The 24,070-nt window shown below is 40.2% G+C and overlaps 1 protein-coding gene across 2 annotated transcripts in view; it reads left to right on the top strand.

The window, feature by feature from the left end:
- ACSS3 (acyl-CoA synthetase short chain family member 3) overlaps positions 1-24,070 on the top strand; it is a 162,100-nt gene that overhangs the window by 37,471 nt on the left and 100,559 nt on the right. The window contains exons 1-2 of one of the 2 annotated variants that reach the window (XM_089652219.1): positions 5,152-5,288; positions 12,944-13,088. In XM_089652219.1, the coding sequence (XP_089508345.1) occupies positions 12,966-13,088 (123 nt within the window). In that variant the 5' untranslated portion in view covers positions 5,152-5,288; positions 12,944-12,965. Of the gene's footprint in view, positions 1-5,151; positions 5,289-12,943; positions 13,089-24,070 lie in introns of those variants that run through there. The other variant, XM_089652211.1, reaches the window with a different exon arrangement.

Consider the following 24,070-nt stretch of genomic DNA (forward strand, 5'->3'; position numbering starts at 1 on the left):
AAGGGAAACTCTCAGGTAAGAAGACAGGACACATAGCTAAAGTGGGGGGGGGGGGCTTTTAACCTTGCTCTGGTTTGTGTTTTCTGTGGAAAGTGGAGCCAATTATCTTTCAGGTAGCTATCCTTTAAGAAGATTATGAAAGTCACACAAGAAGGGCTCCCTCGCGTGTTAGAATTATTTAAATTGCAGCAATGTTATTAAAGGTGATTTCAGTATCCCGCAAGATAATAAAACTCCAATTTTTCCCCACATGTAGTCATTTAGCTGTAATATAAAACAATACTAGTACAATGCCCTTGCAGATCGGCCTCAATAGGACATATATGTCACACTGTCAATATTAGACTTAACAAGCACAGACATCATTAGGATTGTATTAGAGATGCCACAGAGAAATATCAAGCCCTGCAGACAATGATATTGAATGAAGTGAAAAAAAACATGTTGCATGTCATGTTAGAGACAATAAACATCATGGATCTGCCCTTGGATGGCTTTGGAAGAAATACAGATGTTTAACATCTACGGTTTTAGTTCGTTTTTTTTTGGGGTGATACTTATATTCAATGAGATGTGTACCTTCTACTGGTGGCTGCTCTTTTAGTTAAAATTGTCGGTCCTCTGCCCCCAATACCCCCACATCATTTGACTGTACCTGCCCCTTTCACCCACCTTTTCCATTCATAAAAGCAGTACTATAGCTTCCAGCAATGAAAAGTGCTCTATGAGTGGGGGATGGGCAGATGAATGAAAAGTGAAGCTCCTCTTCCAAGTGGGATAGCAGAGCCCAAGACACCCCCAGGAACTGCACAGTGGGGGTTGTCAGGTAGAGGGGAGACAGACCAATAAACATCCATTCACAGATCTCCTTTTAGCTAGTATAAACCCGGAAGCAGTGTGTATTGTGTTACTTCTGGTTTCTCAACCACTGTTCCCAGGGAAGATATAATTTTTTTTTTTTAAATAACAAACACTGTATACTTACCTGCTCTATGCAAAACAATGGTTTTTCATAGGGTGACCCCAAACTTTTTTTTCTGGGGTCCCCCACCGGCTCTCTGGGCTCATTTTCCCTTCAGACTGCCCCCACAGCAAGCAACTTGCTATGAGGGGGGCGCTCATGCTGGCTCAGTCCTGAGTCGAGCTGTGTATGTATATTCAGCTCCCCGCTCTCTCTGCTCTTAGGTTTTTACTGACGGCAGCAAAAGCCAATGGCTCCCACTGCTTTCAGCCAAGTGCACTGGATCGAGATCAGGTACGGCAAAGTATTGCGGGGGAATCTACTATTGAAAGGTTTTTTCCTTAATGCAGAGAATGCGGTAAGGTGAAAAAAAAAACCTTTTGCTTTTACAAGCACAATCTGTGCTCCTTTAGCTTCAGTGGTGAGCAGCAGAGCCCTGATGTCTTATTAAAGAGAACTTTTCACTAAAAATATGCTGTCACATACGGGGGAATTTTGATGGCAAGAAGTACCCAGGGCTGTGCGAAATGCAGTCCCCAATAGACCTCTCCCTTTTAAACCAAGGATGCAACAGGACTACAAGTCCAGGGGGACCAGAGAGCTGCAATGGCAAAATAGGGAGAGAAGAAAGCTCAGGGTTGGGGTCAGTTTCATGGGGAGCTAAGAATTGATAACTAGAGAGAGTTGCTGTCTTGGAAAGTTGCCTGCCTTAATGTTCACTGCGGACACTGGAGAGAGAGAGAGGCTCTGCTGCCATGTTTACCTAGAGGTCACCACTTTCAGGTCCTGAGTCGCCGCTGACATCAGTTTCTTAGCAGATTGTCCTCACCGAGTCCTGAGTTGCAGACCACATCACCAATTCCAGGCAGAGAGCAGGAGGAGGCGTACTAACAGATCTTTTGTTGCCGAGACGCTATTGGCCTCAACTTTGTTGCACACATCTTAAAGGGACAGTATCTACCTATTTTTAGGATACAGTTTGTGTACTTATGCATGATATTATGGGATCCACTCAAATGTGAGCCCTTCCAATAATTAAACAGCCTCCAAAAATATATATATTTTCTTGGTGTCTTGTTTTTTTAGACCTGTTTTTGTTATTTGAGGTGCTGACTCAAAACATTGCATTGGCTAGACTGCATCAGCTCAAGTTTCTTAGATAACGTTGAAAGTTAGTAGATATAGTGGGAGTGTTTACCTACTTGCAACTGTAATTTTACATCGGAACATTGGACTCTAAAGTGTAAGTTATTAACTGTATTATCGTTATGATCATATAGGAGATGTGTGTATATTTCCATTCATATCCTTTCATTTTTGCAGATTGAGCACAATAGAGGTTGTGGCTACTTTTTTTTTTTTTTTTTGTGTGCGCTTTTTTTCATGCTACAAGGAGATTCAATAAAACACTACATTAAAATATTTAGATTTTTGATGGCAACCAGAGTGCTGTATGGCATTTACACTGCATCTTAAAAGCTAGAGCTGGTGGTGAAAAATTGGTGCCATTTTTGGAATTAGCAGGTCAAATATACCCAGGAACAGATCTAACAGTTGATGAACCAAAATGTGTGCTGGCCTGTGTTACCAATACGCTGGTCAGAGGGAAAGGTTTGGAGAGACTGAAGAACTTTAATTGCCTGTATCGCCCCTTAGCTAGGACCTCCATGGTTTTAGGGTTCAGGAGCAGAGATGTTTGGTACCAGGGGCGGACTGACCATTTGGAAACTCGGGCACTGCCTGAGGGCCCAGGGTCAGTAGGGGGCCCCATGAGATGCCCCTGGTACCTTTTTCATAGGATTTTTTGAGTTTGGGCAAGGACACAGGGGCACCATGATCCCCTTTTGCCAGGGGGCCCCATGAGTTGTCAGTCTGTCCCTGTTTGGTACTCCAGTTATTTATGATGTTATACAAAATTGGTGCCTGTTCTTGTTCTTGCTGTTCAATGTTAATGCCATTTTGCTTATTGATTTACTGGGGGTGTTGTACAAATAAATATCTCCCTTTTAGCCTTGGTGTGTCAGAGGTATCGGCATTGGCAGAAGGGTCATTGTCATTCAATTAGGGGACCCAAACACCAGCGGCATCACCGGGAGGAAGCGCTACACATATCACTGTGGATGCCAGAGTGAGAGCAATAATTCTAGGGCCATATCTCAAGGTTAACTCGAAACTGATGACCTGTAAGAGTTTTTAAAGCATTGACTATTAACAATTTTGGGTAATGAAATTTGTCAACATTTCACAGGCATGCCCAATATTAAGACTTTCAAGGCAAGTTTACTGCACAACCCAATTCAAAAAAATTGATAATATATTGCATTTTGTGTGCACTAAAATTTAAATGAGTGCAGGATGAAAAGAATTTGTTTAGATTGGTTATTTAAATAATTTTGTACAGGAAAATTAGTTAAATTTGCTTAATTCATTTTTGGAATTCGTTTACTCGTTTTCGAAGTAAATTTTCCAAATTAGGTCAAATTGAATTTAGTTTGGTGGATTGAAAAGTATTGAATTAAAATTTTGGAAGATGGTTATATTATTTCTATTGTGTTCTGTATTGTTTTTTCTATTCTTTTCTATTTTATTCTTTTCTATTCTATTCGAATTTGTTCTATTTGAAATTAGAATTTCAGAAGACTGTTATATTCTTTCTATTTTATTCTATTCTATTGTTTTTTTCTGTTCTATTCTTTTCTATTCCTTTATTTTCTATTCTATTTTATTCTATTCTTTTATTCTGTTTCATTCTATTCTAGTCTGTTCTATTCTTTTTGAAATTCGAGTTTTGGAAGGCGGCAATGTTTTTTTTTATTCTATTCTATTTCTTTTCTATTCTATTATTTTCTTTTCTATTCTTGTTTTTAATTCAATTTCGTATTCAAATTCAATTTGAATTTCGTACAAATTTTTGTTTTATTTTGGATTTGTTTAAATTCGCTACTATTCTAATTCAGATATATCCAAATCTCCAAATAAGAAAAACTTTGTGTGAATTTCGATTCAGAACGGAACGAGCCCACATGTCTACCAAAATTAACTTTAGTGAATTGTTACTGAAAATGTGTGCCTGATAAACCTTTGAACTAATATGTAGTCTAAAAAATTGGAATTAACAAAATGTTATTCTGCAGGGTCTCTGCTTTCAGAAAGAATTATCTTTGGGGGTTTTAATGAATCTTGTGTCTTAATGTTCAATTTTAAACCCAAAACCAAAAATGTAATCTATTACAGCTCACCAATCACTAGATGTGGTGGCTGCACCAGTTTGCTTTTTTTTTTCAAGTTTTTTCCCCTCTGTTTTCACCTGGTAGTTTGGCCAGTAATACAGCTCTTATATTAGTGTCTCCACTCTAGATGAGCACAGGGGGCAGAAGCATTCAGTCTGGGGGGAGGGGAGTATTAGATGTAGCAGATTTAGATACACTGACAAATTGAAGCCAAACATCAGCTTTTTTTTTTTAGGGTCACACTTTTTAGGGTACTTGCACATGGTGCTGATTAAACAGCAGTTTTCCTGGACAAAAATGTCTTTTAATTTATTTTAGATGTATTCTGCCTTTTCATTGTGTTTGTAAAGATGTGCCTGTTTGAACAGCAGGTTAGCATCACTATACGTTTTGTTCTGGACTTTACCATTTGTTAGAGAAGTCCTCTGAATGCCACCTTGATCAACTTTTCGGGAAAGATACTAACAACTTTTATATGCTATGTTTCTGATGTGGCATTTCAATTTAGCAGTATTGTGATTTGACATCTTGAAGTTATTTTTTAACTTAGGCCAAATAAATTTGTTTTATTGAGCCAATAACTTGAGTTTTCAGTAGGATGGACACCTAAAATAACAACTATTTATGGGGAACAGCTGCAAACAAAACTAGACTGACGTGATTTATAGACTTGTTATGTATTTGTTTTAATTGGAACAATTGTCCCTCTTACTTATGTAAAACCAGAACTGCAAAAAAAACCTAACAGGGTTTCTAACCCTTCACTTAACTTAAAGTGTATTCATTGCTAGTCTATTTTCTTAGTTATTTAATAAACCAGTGCAATGAGGATGTGCTAAGTGCAGTAAGCTCTGGTAAGCAGATGGCTGTTTCTTACAGCAGAGAATTGGATGCTGTGGGTTAACATACTTTGTATATTGCTCTTTTGTGAAGCCCCCTCTAACTGCTGGCCTTTTTTAAAGGACTCCTTTAGGTGTCCATGTCACTGCCTTCCTGATGTGGATACTTCCTATTGGCTATCCAGCACTGACTTCCTCTCAGGACCCAGAAGAGGTATGACGACATAATCAGGGGCCTGCCTTGGATGGCAAACTTAGGTGAGTATAACTCGGTTGATAAAATGGACATTTAGCCCTTATACATGGGACTCTGGCATTTTCATGTTGCCAGTATGGCAGTGGGGCTGAATGGTGCGCCTGTGTTCTCCACCAGGGCCGCTGATAAGGTGGTACCATTGGTCAACAGGGGGTTCTGGGCAGCTGGCAAGATGGGGAAGGGAATTCTGGACAAGAGGAGATGATCAATGCAGTGGGAGGAGGAATTTACTGGAATCGATCCCCGCTAGTTTCCTACTGCAGCAGCTGAAAGTGGGGCACAGGGGAATCGTTTCAAGATGGAGAGAAATGGGGACTGGTAAATATGTCAAATTTACCCTACCCTTCCTTTTCTGACTAAACACAGTGATTGATCAGAGATTTAACTCGCTGTGTTCATTCATAACTGAAACTGTGTTAACTATGCTTCAGTTTGTAAATGAACAAGGAGCCTCTGTACAGAGTGCCTCCTGTTCATGTGCAGTTCAGAGGAATGACTGGGGATCTATGTCCCCAATTCCTTTCTTTGTTTCTAAAGTGAAGAATCGGGGGTCTTTTTAGAAAAACTGATTTTAACGGCTTATTCACATGGGTTCTCTAGCCCATACAGTTTGAATGACTGGTTTGTTTGTGTGACTGGAGCCACCTGTCACTCTGTTGGGATGCAGTAGCTGTACAAAAGCAGCCAGAAATCATAATTTGACACGTGTAGGTAAGTGGCAATGAATACACCTCATCTGTGTTTGGGATATAGATCTGCCCCGACACGCCTGTCACGTTAAGGTCAGCGGCTGTGTTTGTACAGCTGCTCTGTCCATATAGCATACCTTAGGCTGCCTGCACACAGCTCCAGCACAGGCCACAATGCCCATGTGAATGAGCCACAAAACCTCATTCCCACACAAAACTTTATTAACACAATACAGTTTTATCTCTTAGATTTAGCAGGAATTGTGTAAGCTGTGTTAGTGTTTGCTCATGATTTTAGTGTATTTTTACCAATTTATTTTTTATACTTTCAGGGGGTGGGGGACTGTACCATGTAGGCTGTAAGAGGCCCTGTGATTTCTAACAGCCCAGACTTTTGCCCACATGAAAACACTGGAATTTCATGTACAAGGGCTAAACACCCAGTGTGCAAAAAGTTTTAAAGTGGATCTAAAGGCTCAAATGCTCGCCTAAGCTCCAACACCCTCAAGGCCCTCAATGGCATCGTCTCTGCAGCTTCTTCCAAGTGCCAGTTTTTGGCTGTCTTGATTGGCCAGTGCAGAATGGCTTGGCTCCTGCACATGTGTGTATTCGTCCATCCTGGCACTGTGCTGGAAATATACATAGAATATATGAGTACATTCTGCAGAGGACTGCAAATAGACAGATACATTTATCTTTATTGTAGAATAAACATTGCTTTTCTCTTCTGCAATAAGGAGCCTGCTTGTTTGCATTTTTGAATTTTTTCTTTACGTTCAATTCCTCTTTAACCACTTGCCCTGCAGAGGATTTTCCCTCCTTCCTGACCAGGCCATTTAATGTTCTGCATTACTTTTAACTAAGAATTGCGCGGTCATGCAATGCTGCACCCAAATTAAATTTATAACCTTTTTCCCACAAATGGAGCTTTCTGTTGGTGGTATTTGATCACCTGTGCTTCTTTTAATTTTTGCACTATAAACAAAAAAGACCAACAATTTTGAAAATGCAGTATATGTGTGTGTGTCATATATATATATATATATATATATATATATATATATATATATATATATATAGTGTGTATGTGTGTATGTGTGTGTGTGTGTGTGTGTGTGTGTGTGTGTGTGTATGTATATATATATATATATATATATATACACATACATACATACATACATACATACATACATACACACACACACACACACACACACACATACATATATATATATATATATATATATATATATATATATATAATGTATGTGTGTGTGTGTGTGTGTGTGTGTGTGTATGTATGTATGTATGTATGTATGTATGTATGTGTATATATATATATATATATATATATATATATATATATATATATATATACAGTCAGGTCCATAAATATTGGGACACGGACACAATTTAACATTTTTGGCTCTATACACCACCACAATGGATTTGAAATGAAACGAACAAGATGTGCTTTAACTGCAGACTGTCAGCTTTAATTGAAAGGGTATTTACATCGAAATCAGGTGACCGGTGTAGGAATTACAACAGTTTGCATATGTGCCTCCCACTTGCTAAGGGACCAAAAGTAATGGGACAATTGGCTTCTCAGCTGTTCCATAGCCAGGGGTGTGTTATTCCCTCATTATCCCAATTACAATGAGCAGATAAAAAGTCCAGAGTTAATTTCAAGTGTGCTATTTGCATTTGGAATCTGTTGTTGTCAACTCTCAAGATGAGATCCAAAGAGCTGTCACTATCAGTGAAGCCATCATTAGGCTGAAAAAACAAAACAAACCCATCAGAGAGATAGCAAAAACATTAGGCGTGGCCAAAGAAACTGTTTGGAACATTCTTAAAAAGAAGGAACGCACCGGTGAGCTCAGCAACACCAAAAGACCCGGAAGACCATGGAAAACAACTGTGGTGGATGACCGAAAAATTGTTTCCCTGGTGAAGAAAGCACCCTTCACAACAGTTGGCCAGATCAAGAACACTCTCCAGGAGGTAGGTGTATGTGTGTCAAAGTCAACAATCAAGAGAAGACTTCACCAGAGTGAATACAGAAGATTCACCACAAGATGTAAACCATTGGTGAGCCTCAAAAACAGGAAGGCCAGATTAGAGTTTGCCAAACGACATCTGAAAAAGCCTTCACTGTTCTGGAACAACATCCTATGGACAGATGAGACCAAGATCAACTTGTACCAGAGTGATGGGAAGAGAAGAGTATGGAGAAGGAAAGGAACTGCTCATGATCCTAAGCATACCACCTCATCAGTGAAGCATGGTGGTGGTAGTGTCATGGTGTGGGCATGTATGGCTGCCAATGGAACTGGTTCTCTTGTATTTACTGATGATGTGACTGCTGACAAAAGCAGCAGGATGAATTCTGAAGTGTTTCGGGCAATATCTGCTCATATTCAGCCAAATGCTTCACAACTCATTGGACGCCGCTTCACAGTGCAGATGGACAATGACCCAAAGCACACTGCAAAAGCAACCAAAGAGTTTTTTAAGGGAAAGAAGTGGAATGTTATGCAATGGCCAAGTCAATCACCTGACCTGAATCCGATTGAGCATGCATTTCACTTGCTGAAGACAAAACTGAAGAGAAAATGCCCCAAGAACAAGCAGGAACTGAAGACAGTTGCAGAGGCCTGGCAGAGCATCACCAGGGATGAAACCCAGCGTCTAGTGATGTCTATGCGTTCCAGACTTCAGGCTGTAATTGACTGCAAAGGATTTGCAACCAAGTATTAAAAAGTGAAAGTTTGATTTATGATTATTATTCTGTCCCATTACTTTTGGTCCCTTAATAAGTGGGAGGCACATATGCAAACTGTTGTAATTCCTACACCGTTCACCTGCTTTGGATGTAAATACCCTCAAATTAAAGCTGATAGTCTGCAGTTAAAGCACATCTTGTTCGTTTCATTTCAAATCCATTGTGGTGGTGTATAGAGCCAAAAATGTTAGAATTGTGTCGATGTCCCAATATTTATGGACCTGATTGTATATATATATATATATGTGTGTGTGTGTGTATATATATATATATATATATATGTATATATATATATATGTATGTATATGTATATATATATGTGTGTGTGTGTGTGTGTGTGTGTGTGTGTGTGTGTGTGTGTGTATATATATATATATATATATATATATATATATATATATATATATATATATATATATATATATATAATTTTTTTTTTACTTGCTATAAAACATCCAGTAAAAAAAATAAATCAAATTTTATCATAAATTCAGGCCAAAATGTATTATGCTACATGTCTTTGCTAAAAAACCCCAATACATGTAAATTAATTGGTTTACGTTAGTTATAGCATCTACAAATCGCGGTATATATACTGGAATTTTATTTGTTTTTTATTATTAGTAATGGCGGCGATCAGCGACTTATAGTGGGACTGCGGTGGGAATTCTGACACTGGTGGGGAACTGACTTGATGTCACTGACATCACCAGTGACACCAATACAGTAATTAGTGATAATAAAAAAACACTGATACTGTACTAATGGCACTGGGCAGGAAGGGGTTAACATCTGGGGTGATCAAAGGGTTAGCTGTGTGCTGTTTTTCAGTGTGTGCTGCGCGTTACTGTGTAAGCACACTGTTTTGTATTGCTCTGCTATGCAGAGCAATACAAGGCAGCATGCTGGAGCTGACAGGGGAGAGATCTGTATTATTTACATACAGACCTCCCCCCCCCATCAATGATACTTAGCGATCACGGGATGCTGGAATAACCGGCCAGGACCCAGTGAAGCCACCGGCAGCTGGCAGCGCAGGTAGGGCATGCATGTGCCCCCTACCCAGAAATACATGCAAAATCACGTGTGTGTGTGTGTGTGTATGTATGTGTATGTATATGTGTATATATATATATATATATATATATATATATATATATATATATATATATGTGCAGTGTGTGTATGTGTGTGTATATATATACAGTATATATATATGCAGTATGTATGTAAATGTGCGCAGCCCTGCCGCCATGTAGCAGTAGTTCTACTATAGGGCGGTCAGGAAGTGGTTAAGAAGAAGAAATAAAAACATGCAGGATGGGTTGGAGAGGGTTCATGTTTTGAGCAGAGTTTGACTTTTAGTAGCTCATATTGGTTCTTTGGGTGGTCCATTTACTTGGTATTGTGCATTTAAAGTCTAAGTAATGTTTATAAACTAAATTATTATGTTGGAAATATACTAAAGTAATACATTTGTATTCCAGTTCATTATACAAACTAAATTCTTCCCTGACAGTCTCTAATTGGTCATTATTATTAACTAAAATATCCGTGCATGGGGACTATGGGCTTTGGAAAGTATTTGCCTTCCCAAACCCTTTCATCAAAAAGAAAAACTGTTTCTTCAATACATATTCAGTTAACTCTGAAGGATATAGGGCATGCTATCTTCGTGTTTTACTTTTATCTTCTGCCTGATGATTCTCTTGTGATGTTTAATATATTCATAACAAATGAATAATCAATACTCATTCCTATTTTAGATTCCTGCAGGCTAAGATACTAACCTTTTTTTGCATCTCAACAGAGCATAATATTTGATAAAGACTGATATCATTTTATATCTATATCAAATATTTTTAATACAAGTTGAAATGGCCAAAGGTTAAAAATGTTAATATCTTCTGTAGCCTGGTATGCATAGAATACTGCATATGACTATTTTCTATTTTATCTATGGATAGGAGCGGTACTGTATGTCTCCTGTTCAGTTGTTTGCTACTTTTTTCAAGATAAACAGCTGAATGACAAAGCAGACTGGCCTATCTCCTTGTTTTAATTTTTATCTTTGTTTAAACTATGAATGAGAGAAACGCAATTGAGCAGCTGATGCTGGGCTATCTTATTAGGGAAAAAAAAAACAGATTACTCTGTGAACACAGAATCATGGAAGCACTCTGGACTAAACATTTGTTTCTATAATTAAAATGTTATATCAGTTAAGAAAAGTCAAATGAAAGATCTATGCACTAACAATTATTCAAAAATAATTTAGAACATGATACCTATCTAACTTGCATATTGTTTGTATGTTGACATGCAATCAACGATATGCACCATTTTCCTGTACTGGTTTTTATTTCACAAAAACCATTAAAAATGTATTGTCTCAAAAAGAATTATTTAGATACAACATACCAAACACTATAAAAACAATGATTCCCAGTTTCAGTCTTCCAGTCCCCCCTGAAATTTTGGGAATTTTCTTTTGATAAAATGGATCTCATAAATACCAAGCCAATGACATTGATGTAAATCCTCTTTTCAAGGTGAAAACATTACCTGTCAGGGGTACTTAAGGACTGAGATAGGGAACCACTGCTTTAACCACTTGCCTACCTGGCACTTATACCCCCTTCCTGCCCAGGCCAATTTTCAGCTTTCAGCACTGTTGCACTTTGAATGATAATTGCGCGGTCATGCAACATTGTACCCATATGAAATTTGTATATATTTTTTTACAGAAATAGAGCTTTCTTTTGGTGGTAGGTACTTGCTGCTGGGTGTTTTTATTTTTTGAGCTATAAACAAAAAATAGCAAAAAAATTCAAAAAAAAAAGTTTTTCTTTGTATCTATTACACAATTTTGCAACAGGTAATTTTTCTCCTTCACTGCTGTATGTTGATGAGGCTGCACTGATAGGCAGCACTGATGGGCACTGATGAGGTGGCATTGATAGGTAGCACTGATGGGCACTGTTAGGTGGCACTGATGGGCAGCACTGATGGGAAGCACTGCAGGGCACAGGTGCGTGGCACTGCTGAGTGGCATAGGTGCATGGCACTGCTGAGTGGCACAGGTGGGTGGCACTGCAGGGCACAGGTGGGTGGCACTGGGTACAGGTGGGCGGCACTGCTGGGCACAGGCGGGTGGCACAGGTGGGAGGCACTGCTGGGGACTGATCATCAGGGCACTGATCCCTTCGCTGGCAATTGCCTGTTCTTGGCAGTACTGACAGCGTGAGGAAAGTGCAGCCGATAACCGGCAACTGTATTTACCTGGTGATCGCTGTGTCATTGGACAGAGCTGATCATGTGGTAAAAGGCTGCCGTAATTTGGCCAATTACCATACCACATGATCAGCTGTGTCCATTAGACAGAGCAATCACATGCGGGGCCAGGTGCGCGCCGCTGGGGGTGCGCGTCCTGGAATGACGTCCATGGACATCGTCCCAGGATTACACAACTATGCTGTAGCCATCCTTTATATCCTGTTGCACCTCTGTAACTGGAAGTGAACAGAAATCTCCCCTATGGATATGCATAGAGAAAGTTCCCAAGCACTGCACACCTAGCAAAGCCATCAGTAAACAGGTGAAAGCAGCCTCAGCCAGCTTCATCCATGGTTTTCAACTGTTTACTAATGGATTTAAATCTGTGGTGTTTGGGACATTTCTCTATGCATATCCACAGTATATGAGGAGTTAGATGGACTCCTGCCCAGCCAGCACCCATTGCAGGAAAAACCAGATGGACTTAGACCTTATGTTTTATAAGGTTACAGAAATTTCCCCAATGTTACACAGACCACAAAAATAAACAGGTAGGGGTTTTAACCCTTTCCTAATCTATTGAAAAATGTCCAAGGACATTTGGGTTCATAGGCATTAACGGTCACACTAGCCACCCAATAGTTATTCTGCAGTAGTGTTTATGAACAATCTGTCCATGTGTCATTCAACCTGGAAGAGAAGCGCCATCTACTTGAGGAGTTTCTGGAGGGGACAGTGCCAAACTGAAGTTGAGTGTTGTGGAAAAAGCTACATTTTTTATTATCGTTTGTGCTGAGCAGTTTATTGGGAAAAAAGTGGAAACTGGAGTTTTGACTTAAAATGTACCTTTCATATAACTTAACACCATTTAATCATTTGTTTTATTCTTTTTGTTCTATTATAGGTTTACTGGAGGGGAACTTAACATGTGTTACAATGCTCTTGATCGTCACATAGAAGATGGACGAGGAGATCAAACTGCTGTTATACATGACAGTCCAGTTACTGACACCAAGCACAATATTACATACAAAGAAGTGTATGAACAGGTAAGTGATTTCAGCAGATATTGTATTAACGTTTTCATCTTTCCTTCATCTGTTTTATTGTTTGTCTTAAAATGCTATTAAAATGCAATTCCACTTTTACAGTCAAATTTGAACATCCCCCTCCCTCCACTATATGTTTTTGTTCCATTCACACAGCATACTTTCAAATATATTTTTTATTATTTTTTACCTTTTCTAGTTGTATCTTTGGAGCAGGTTTATAAATAGGGCTGCAAGCTATTCTGAACAATTTCAAAGTGTAATTAGATGGACAAACTGAAGTAAAGTGCATTAACATGCCATATGCTACCCAAGTCTTGAGATTTGTAACTCTTTTATAACTGATAATGGGATCTGCCAGCACAGTACAGACAGGGTTATTTATGGTAAATATATCTCCAGAGCCTCCGAGTCAAACCCCACTTTGAGATAACTTTAAAAATAACTCTCAATCTTTCCTGTTGGTCCCCTACTAGGATTTTTTTTTTTTATCATGCAATGTCACATGCAGAAAACAAAATGAACATATCTTATATGTATGTTGCCTGGGTAGGCACCATCTAAAATTACAAATGAATAAGATTGAATTCCTCAAACATGGTACTTTTTAAAGGTGCCTAATAATACAGTGCATATACAATATAGTTAAAATTCCATCAGTTTATTCCATTCATAAAACACTAAAACGTGGCGTACTTTGTCCAACATAGCTTCTTTTTTATATCCAGTTGCAGACTCTGAACTTATTAGACCCTCCCCAAAAAATGGCATCATTGTACACAGGGCATATGCAATACTTCCAGTCTTTCTGCCCTGCTTCCAGGACCTCCCCTGTCGCAGTAATGGGCAATTCAACTCTGATTAATCGAAGCGGCATTGCCGAGTACACAAGCTGGAGCTGTCAAACAATATATGTATTACGTTTTTATCTTAAGTAATAATGACGTTATCACCTAATAAACCGGTCCATAGCAGAGAATTAAAAAAATGGCTCTGGTCCATAAGGGGTGAACAGGTATAAGAGGCGAAGTGGTTAAATTCAGATATATAGTGCATAGAAATTCTACTAATATTTTTCATGGCGTATCATTATTCTACCCACCCTACTCAATACCACTTGACTCCCTTTGTTATTGCTGGAACTCAATAGTACAAAAGTTCAGAATGTCTCTGGCAGGGGTAAATTGAATAATTTTGTTACAACGCATTTCATGGGTCTCAAATACCGCACTTCTTTAGGTTCTGTGAAACTTTATTGTACTAACACCAATATTGGGATCAGGAGCCTGGGGACCGCCAAATACACACGGTCTCCCCCTAGGAGGAGGACTAATAACGCACAAAAGGATTCCCCTTAGAAAAGGCAAAAGGAAGGAGTGGAGACAAAAACCTTAATGCATAATGTAATAGCCCTCCTCTGTTAGTTCCCCACCGGTCATGCACACTCCCTGTGGAGTGAGGAAACCTATAGGCCTATGTAGCACCTACAATTGTGTAGACAAAAGCACCAAATGGATGTCCCTTCAGGTTAATAGAACAACATATTCTTATAATAGCAGCTTGTTTGCTCTCCGTGGTCAATGTGGGAGGGTAGTCAGTTGCACTGCTCGTCATTTCCTCCTAGTTTTCAGCTCTTGGTGCCAGGGCTAGATCCTTCCCCTCCTGTCCATGGATCTCTAAGATCGCTGCTCATTTATTGTCTCTACTTCCTCTCACCTAACTGTGTCTGAAGCTGTCTTCTTCCTCTATGAGCATTTTTCTGCACATCAGTGCCCTTTGCCGTATGGAACCCAGTCCTTCCTTCTCTGTCCAACATTCTGCTTCGACACCCCCGTTCCATCTATGGAAGGAAAACAACACACCACCACCTGCCTGGAATATTACTTTGGGGCAACATTGCCCTCCGTGCAGTTTGCTGTCCATAGATGGACTAGCCACTCTGCTCACCGAACAGCAGCTGCAAGTGTCCAGTCCCCTGAGCAGGACATTGCAAAGATAAAGCCTGCAAAGGATAACTTTTAGGCAGGATAACAGCAGAATTCTGCTGGTACAAAATAAATAGGGCTAACCTTATGTGATGGTGTATACAGTATCTGTCAAACAGACTACTGAAGATAGATTTTGCCTGCAGTGGGACAATAACATTACATAGAAGAGAAAACCTATACAGAACTTAAAAGCATTACAAATGCTCATTTACCTTTAAAGGATAAGTCCACCTTTCGTAACATGTTACATGTGTAGCACCCTCCTAGTTTAGCTAGGGGGAGCTAGATCCTAATGGTTAGACAGAAGCTGGTTAAATAGCCAGAGGGGTCAAATTGTGGTCAGGGCTGAGAGGTTTTGCAGGTCAGCCCCTCTGGAATTTCCCCCTGCTCTGAGGCTTTCAGAGGAAGGCCTTGGAGGCAGTAGGTGGATTTGAGGATTGGCTGGCTGCTCTCTTGAGGGACCTTGCCCAATCCCCAACAGAAGGCTTGGCAAGAGGCTGGGACTCCCTTAAACGTGTTGGAGTCTGCTCAGTAGGAGGAGTGTGGTGGGAGAGGTGCAGAGAGTTGGAGGAAGATGTGAGGCTAAAGGAAGAAGGCTGCCAGGAGGCCTAGTGAGATGGGGACTGCCTGCAAGCCTGGAGTTGCAAAAGCGGGAAACTAGGAGCTCCCTGGGCCCCTGAGCGAGGACCACCTATATGGCAGGGAAGGAGCAGCCCAGCTGATAGGCCTGGTAGCAGCAGCCAGCCCGCAAGTGGTACAGGAGAGGATCTGAGAGGTTACACCTGCACCCCCTGAGCAGATAGGGGAAGGAACACTCTGGTGGGAAACCAGATTATCCCCCTACTAGTGACTGTTTACCTATTTAAAGGAACAGGAGCCACTTCAGATTGATGCTCAGGAGAACCTCCAGATTGCTGGGTGAAGAGGAGCATTTCATTTGGGGTCTGGGGTGGCACATCAAGGAGATGCTGGCTAGCTCTCCAGGACAGGTTGTGTTGCAGAAGAGAAGCTTGTGAATAGTTCCAGGAAGTTTGTACTCAATTATTGGTTGTGGGCATCCTGTTCTCCCTTTACCCTATCCCAGTTCTAAATCCCCTCAATAAACAAAAAAACAAAAGCTCAAGAACTAGTTTCTGACTCTGATGCAAGCTTGTGTGGAGAATGCAGATTGCCAGGCTGTGCGGGACTGTAGGGGGACCCAAATTCATCAGCAACCCCTAAGGGGGAGTGCTACACTTTACACTCTTATTCAGGATGTAGGCTGTTATGAATGGACTGGCTCCGACTCCTCCCCACTCCCCATTGTGACAGCTAGCAGGGGATCTTTTCCTCCCCGCTAGCTGTCATAATTTAAAAAAAAAAAACTCTGCTTCATTCATTCACGGTGAATGAACTGCAAGTCCTGGCAGCCTTTGCCGCTGTAGGATTGTAGTTCTCAATGAACTACCACAGCATTGTGGAGCACTGTGGTATTTCATGGTTTCTTCCGGTCAGTAAATCTGCTTGCTTATACATCCCATATGGGCAGACAGATATACTGACAGATCTGCAGGAGACCCACATGGCACCAGCAATCTGCTGATCGCTGGTGCAATGCTTTAGAGGCCCCAGAAACAAAAAATAATAAATGCACATTTTTTAAACTGCAAAAATTGTGCATTATTTTATATATTTTTATTTATTTTTTGTAAAAAGTTGAATTTATCCGATAACATTCTATGCAAGTTGTTCTAGCCAAATGTGTCCCATATCTCTTGATAACTGTTTGTGCTGTACGCTATAAAAATATTAGGAAAACTGTTAAACAATTGTAACCAGGGGCGGACTGACAACTCATGGGGTCCCTGGGCAATAGGGGATCATGGGGCCCCTGTGTCCTTGCCCAAACCCAAAAAGCCTATGAAAAAGGTACCAGGGGCATCTCATGGGGCCCCCACTGACCCCGGGTTTGTAGCTTACTTTTTTTAGGCAAGGCTGCTCATTGTATTTAAAGTATAACTAAAGGCAAAACTGTTTTCAATGTTCGATAAAGTGGAGAGAGATTAGGACACCTGTTAGGAATTAATATCAGTCTGTGCCCCCGCTAGGGAAATTTCTTTTTTTTTTTTCCTGTTTACCATTAGTATTGAAAGTGTAAATAAAAGAAACCCCCAATTTTGGGTTGTCCTCAAAGAAGTAATGGAGGGGAACCTTTCTAATGGGAACATTACTTCTGGTGACCTGGGGGGTCCCCAAAGAATTAATTTGCAGGGAATTTCTCACTTCTTGTTTTGGCTATGGGGCAGGAAGTGAAGGAAAATCATTCCAATGGGGCACAGATGGGAAAAAAACCTGTTTATAACCCTCCCTTATTCTATTCAAAATGGAAAAAAAAAGTTTTTACTTATAGTTCTACTTTAAAGGGCATGAATATTCATGTGGCCACGAGCTAAACTTCAACCATCGTAAGGTAAATCACAAAACTTTTTTGTTAGCATAACATGTCACACTTCTAGTTTTTCTAGCATCCATAGAAAGGAGAGAGCCAAGGTTCAGAGCTTGTTCACTGGAAAAAACAACAGTAGCATATGTTTGTGCTGGGGATGAGAGTATTTGTACTAGGAGGGGGAGGGAGAAGTGGATTAGTGGTAGGAGGAGGGGTTGGCCTATTCTGAAAGAGAATATATCTACTTGAATAGATTTATATTTTTAAACCACAGTTGGTGCACCCTTAATTTCTTCCATGATCCTATTAACTACATTGTAGTTATCCGCAGTAGTTTTTGTTGTAGATTATATAATGTGTATTATCACATTTTTTGCCAGTTTGATCGGTCATCCGGGAAATATAACCAAACATACACAAAATGGAGGACAACACCCAGGTAAAGCCTGATGCCTTCAGCAACTCACCACAATGTTGTTGTCACAGATTGTGCCCTAGAGATGCCTTGTACCTTAAAACAGAGTTCCGCTCACACTGTAAAAAAATAAGTCAGCAGCTACAAAAACTGTAGCTGCTGACTTTTAAAAAACAGCCACTCACCTGCCCCACGATCCTGAGGTGCTCTCGCTGCAGCCCATTTTACCAGCCATCCTGTATTCCAGGTGCCGGCATCTTCAGTGTGGGCACCCGGCTGTGACAGCTTGTGGCTGCACAGCCAGGTGCCCATTGCGCAAGTACAAGTAGCGCTGCGCTTCCTGAATGGCCCCATCATCTTCTGGGACCGGTCATGTGTCCCACAAGACTACGGGAAGGGAGGGTAGGAGGACAACTTCCACTTCCGTCTGCCCAGGCGATTGCAGCGGAAGTGGGAGCGGGTACCTGTCACTTTCAGTCCCCAAAGGTGCCAATCCTTAATGGGGAGCGGGGGACGAATCTTTAAAGAGGAACTTCCCCTTTTGGTTGGAACTCCGCTTTAAGGGGTAGCTCAACATTAGGACATTTCCATTTTTAAAATAAACAAACTGATTACCATGACATTGGGGTTGATTTACTAAAACTGTAGAGTGCAAAATCTGGTGCAGTTCTACATAGAAACTAACCAGCTTCCAGTTTTTGAAGAAGCTGAAGTTTAGAAGCTGATTGGCTACCATGCACAGATGCACCAGATTTTGCACTCTACAGTTTTAGCAAATTAACCCCATTATAATAATATAATATAATTTTTGTTTGGAAATTGAGCAGATCTATTAACAGCTTCTACTTAACAAGTACTTTGCCTAAACTAATTTGGCTGTTGGACTGGTAAGGCTGATTCAGGATTGGGAGCATGCCTATAGTTGCTCTCTAGAAGATTGCTCCAACTTAGAATTGAATGCCATGTCTTTGCCATCAGGTCCTGAGGGCCCAAAGTGAGCTAGTCTGTTTGATAGTCCTAGTTGCTCACTGGGGACTGTAAGACCACCTCAGGGTTAGTTTCTGAAAAGCAGGCCTGCTAATACTAATGAAGATTATGTAATAAGTGTAGTCTTTTTCTTAAGTTCAAATCAACACAAGCAACAATTGATATTACACATTCCAATTCTGTTTATGCTGTGTAACCAAGACATATTGAAGTTTGCTATAAACCTCTTACTAGTTTGCTTCAATCCTTGTACCACCACTTTCTGATGGTGATTTATTTCAGCTAAGAGTATACTGTGGTGTCAGCAGGGGTTGGGCTTTCAGAGTGGGGTCCAGATCCATGGGGAACCCAAAAACAATTCAACTCCTAAGGGGGTAGTGCTACATATATGTACCTTCTTCACAGCCATGAAGCCACTTATGTTCTCCTAAAGCAAGCTCCTTCAGGAATGATGACACCATATGACCATGGCTGTGTAACCGGTGGTGGTTGCAGTTCATTCTTTCATATTAAGTTACTTTTATTTTAATATTTTTATTCTAAATCTTGTATTTTAGTTTGAGGAATTTTTTTTAGTATTTCAGGTTACTTCTCAACACTGTCACCATTAGTAGCTGCCCATGTGTAACATATATTTATAAGAGTAAAGTCCTCAATATGTCATGTATTTAGATTGACGAATTTGTGGTACTTCAGGCTACTTCTGATCGCTGTTTCTGTCAGTATCTGACCCATGTATGCCATATATTTGCAAAATAAAAGTCCATAAAGTGTTACTAAACCCAGGACCCTGCATGCACTATATTCTGTCTCCCACAGTACACAGAACATGGAAATGCAATTATTTTAGTAAATATAAAACTGCTAAATACCTTTTCTCATCAGCAATTAGAGCAGTCTTGTGACTTCCATCAGTGTCCAGCTGAGTGCTGGTTAAAGCTTGTAGGAAGAGTTTTCTGACCGTCAATTTTGAAACATTTTTGCTATTAAACATGTCCAGTAAAAAAATTTAAAAAATCAAATTTTGTGATAAATTTAGGCCAAAATGTATTCTACTACATGTCTTTGCTAAAAAAAAATCCCAATACGTGTAAATGAATTGGTTTACGTGAAAGTTATAGCGTTTACAATTGGCGATATAGATACTGTAAATTTTTTTTTTTCTTTTTACTAGTAATGGTGGCGATCAGCAACTTATAGTGGGACTGCAGCGGGCATTCTGACACTGGGGGGAACTGACTTGGTGTCACTGACATCCCCAATGACACCAATACAGTGACCAGTACTAATAAAAAGCACTGACACTGTACTAATGGCACTGGGCAGGAAGGAGTTAACATCTGGGGCGATCAAAGGGTTAATTGTGTGGTGCTGTATTACTATGGGGGCTGTGTATGCGTTTCTATGCAGAGCCATACAAAGCAGTGTGCAGGAGCAGACGGGAGAGATCTGTATTGTTTACTTGCAGGTCTCTGGTTGGTAATACTCGGAGATCGCCGGATGCTGGCGGGGGATCACCGGCCAGGGCCAGGTGATTGACAGCAGAGGCTGCGAATGGCGGCGTGGGTAGGTCTTGCGCACGCGCCCCCTACTTGAAACTGCAAAATCACGTATATACAGTATACACATGATTTTGCACACCCATGCCGCCCTGTAGCCGGTTAAGCATTAATACATTGGAAGTAACAGGTCCTCTTAGCAAACCAACATTGTAGAACAAAACCTTCTATATACTTGCTGATAGCTGCCAGCCCAGAATATGTTCCTGTAGGAAGCACTGCTGTAACTTTTCCTTTTCATAAAAGAGTGTCTTAGTCTACATCCAGGGAGAAATGCTTTGAGAATGCTGTTTCTCCTCCAATTCCTGCTTCAGAGCTTGGACCTCTCAGTGTAAGAGTATTTCTGGGGAGTTGAACAGCAGTATTTTGGGCACAAATAAAGCAACCCTAGCAGTGCAGGGTAGATTACATGTTGTGTGTGTGTGTATACACTCACTGGCCACTTTATAAAATATACCTTGATAGTGCCAACAAAATATCCCCAACACCATTACATCACCACGATCGGCCTGAACCTTTGATACAAGGCAGGATGGATCCATGCTTTCATGTTGTTCATGCCAAATTCTGACTGTATCATCTGAATGTCGCAGCAACCAGTCTGCCCATTCTCCTCTGATCTCTGACATCAACAAGACATTTTTGTCCGCACAACTGCCACTCAGTGGATACTTTCTCTTTTTCGGACCATTCTCCGTAAACCCTAGAGATGTTTGTGCATGAAAATCCCAGTGATTAGTAGTTTTTGATGTAGTCAGACCAGACCCCCCTTTCTTCCTGCTTCTGATGCTCAGTTTGAACTTCAGCAAGTCGCCTTCTCCATATCTACAGTGGATATAAAATCTACACACCCTTGTTAAAATGTCAGGTTTCTGTGATGAAAAAAATGAGACAAAGATAAATCATTTCAGAACTTTTTGCATCTTTTAATGTGACCTATAAACTGTACAACTCAAATGAAAAACAAACTAAAATCTTTTAGGGGGAGGGAGTAAACATAAAAAACTAAAATATTGTGGTTGCATAAGTGTGCACACCCTCTTATAACTGGGATGTAGCTGTATTCAGAACTAAGCAATCAAATTCAAAATCAAGTTAAATAGGAGTCCATGCACACCTGCCATCATTTTAAAGTGCCTCCGATTAACCTCAAATAAGGTTCAGCTGTTCTAGTAGGGCTTTCCTGACATTTTCTTAGTCGCATCCTACAGCAAAAGCCATGGTCCGCAGAGCGGATCCAGAGCATCATAGGGATTTCATTGTTAAAAGGTATCAGTCAGGAGAAGGGTACAAAAGAATTTCCAAGGTGTTAGATATACCATGGAACACAGTGAAGACGGTCATCATCAAGTGGAGAAAATATGGCGCAACAGTGACATTACCAAGAATTGGACGTCTCTCCAAAATTGATGAAAAGACGAGAAGAAAACTGGTCTGGGAGGCTGCCAAGAGGCCTCCCATTTTCTTCACATGTCTCAGCTATGGGGTAGAGTGGAAAGATGGAAGCCTTTTCTTACGAAGAAAAACATTCAGGCTCGGCTAAATTTTGCCACATCTGAAGTCTCCCAAAAGCATGTGGGAAAATGTGTTCTGGTCTGATGAAACCAAGGTTGAACTTTTTGGCCATAATTCCAAAAGATATGCTTGGCGCAAAAACATCACTACACATCAACAAAGGAACACCATACCCACAGTGAAGCATGGTGGTGGCAGCATCATGCTTTGGGGCTGTTTTTCTTCAGCTGAAACTGGGGCCTTAGTCAAGGTAGAGGGAATTGTGAACAGTTCCAAATACCAGTCAATATTGGCACAAAACCTTCAGGTTTCTGCTAGAAAGCTGAACATGAAGAGGAACTTCATCTTTCAACATGACAACGGCCCAAAGCATACATCCAAATCAACAAAGGAATGGCTTTACCAGAAGAAGATTAAAGTTTTGGAATGGCCCAGCCAGAGCCCAGACCTGAATACAATTGAAAATCTGTGGGGTGATCTGAAGAGCAGAAGATGCCCTCGCAATCTGACAGATTTGGAGTGTTTTTGCAAGGAAGAGTGGGCAAATATTGATAGGTCAAGATGTGCCATGCTGGTAGACTCATACCCAAAAAAGACTGAGTGCTGGAATAAAATCAAAAGGTGCTTCAACAAAGTAGTGGTTTAAGAGTGTGCACACTTATGCAACCATATTATTTTAGTTTTTTTTATTTTTACTTCCCACAACCTAAGAGATTTCAGTGTGTTGTTCAACTGAGTTGTACAGTTTATAGGTTACATTAAAGGTGGAAAAAGTTCTGAAATGATTTATCTTTGTCTAATTTTTTTCATCACAGAAACCTGACATTTTAACAGTTTTAAATATTCACTGTACATGCCTAAATGCATTGAGTTGCTGCCGTGAGATTGGCTGATTCGCAATCTGTGTTGCCAAGCAATTGAACAGGTATACCTAATAAAGATGCCGGTGGGTGTATATTGTTTATAGTGTGTTTTAAAGACAAAATAGAAAGCAGATTTTGATTCCTTTAAAAATCAACCATATTGATGTAAGTGACCATTCTCAAGCTTTTGTTTAACCTTTCCGTGTTTTTCTGTTGAAGATGGAGGAGTGATAGATGTGTCTGATATGTTTTACAGTCTAACTAGATCCTCTTGGCTTGTAAACTAGTCTCCCCCATGGTGTACAAATATGTACTTCTCTGCTGGCAAAGGCATGTTTTCTGAAATGATTGTTGTTGCATATCCTGTGACAGTAAACTCTGTTTTTTCATGGTTGACTAACCTGTTCTTTTAAGAGAGATGGCAGTTATTCATTATTGGTTCAATGTCTCTAGACATATCAGGCCAACACGTTATCATTACTGTTGTTGTAGTAAAGGCCTTGGTGAACCATACAGAGCTTTGTATGCATTTTATAATTGCAGTGTTTGGGACTTTTGTCCCTTGTCATGGGTAGTTCTTTGGCAATCAACAGCAAATGGCACAAAGGTCCAAATTTTGTGTAAGTTGGAAGTTGCTTGTGTGCCAATTTATTATTAATATTATTATTATTTTCCCCAGAATTAGACACCTTTTCTCAAGAAACAGTATAATTGGTAACTGATTGTCTTTTTGTGTCAGGTTATGGCCTATTGGTACTGCAGCATGCACAAATTCACCAACTTTCTCAGAAAAATGTGCCTATTTGTTACATGTACCTCTGTGCTCACCATTTCTGCCCATTGTATGTTCTGCAAATGTTCTCATATTTAGTAATGAACCGCACTTGTTTTATGGATTTTCTACATTGCTTTCAGTCAGAATTTGGCTTAGCAGTACCAATGTAAATAGTGTCATATTTTGCAGCTTACATTCCTGAGAGTTGATGTCTGAATTTGCTTTCATTTTTTAGTTTAAGGACATTTTCAGCAAGTGCAGAAAAATCCTGTTGATGTAGCCCCGATTCAAACTGCTGTGATTTTGCATGTAACTTGTGACACCTAAAGTTGCATTACAATTGAAAACCCATGTGTTTCAATCAATTAAGTCACAATGACGTTTGAAAAGGTTCCTTCACTACTTTGATGCAACATTCATGCGACTTGAGCGCCATAGATTCCTCAAGACACATG

The sequence above is a fragment of the Staurois parvus genome, unplaced genomic scaffold, assembly GCF_062004578.1.
Source record: "Staurois parvus isolate SC_StPar_1 unplaced genomic scaffold, SC_StPar_1.0 ptg000025l, whole genome shotgun sequence".
NCBI classification, from domain to species: Eukaryota; Metazoa; Chordata; class Amphibia; order Anura; family Ranidae; genus Staurois; species Staurois parvus.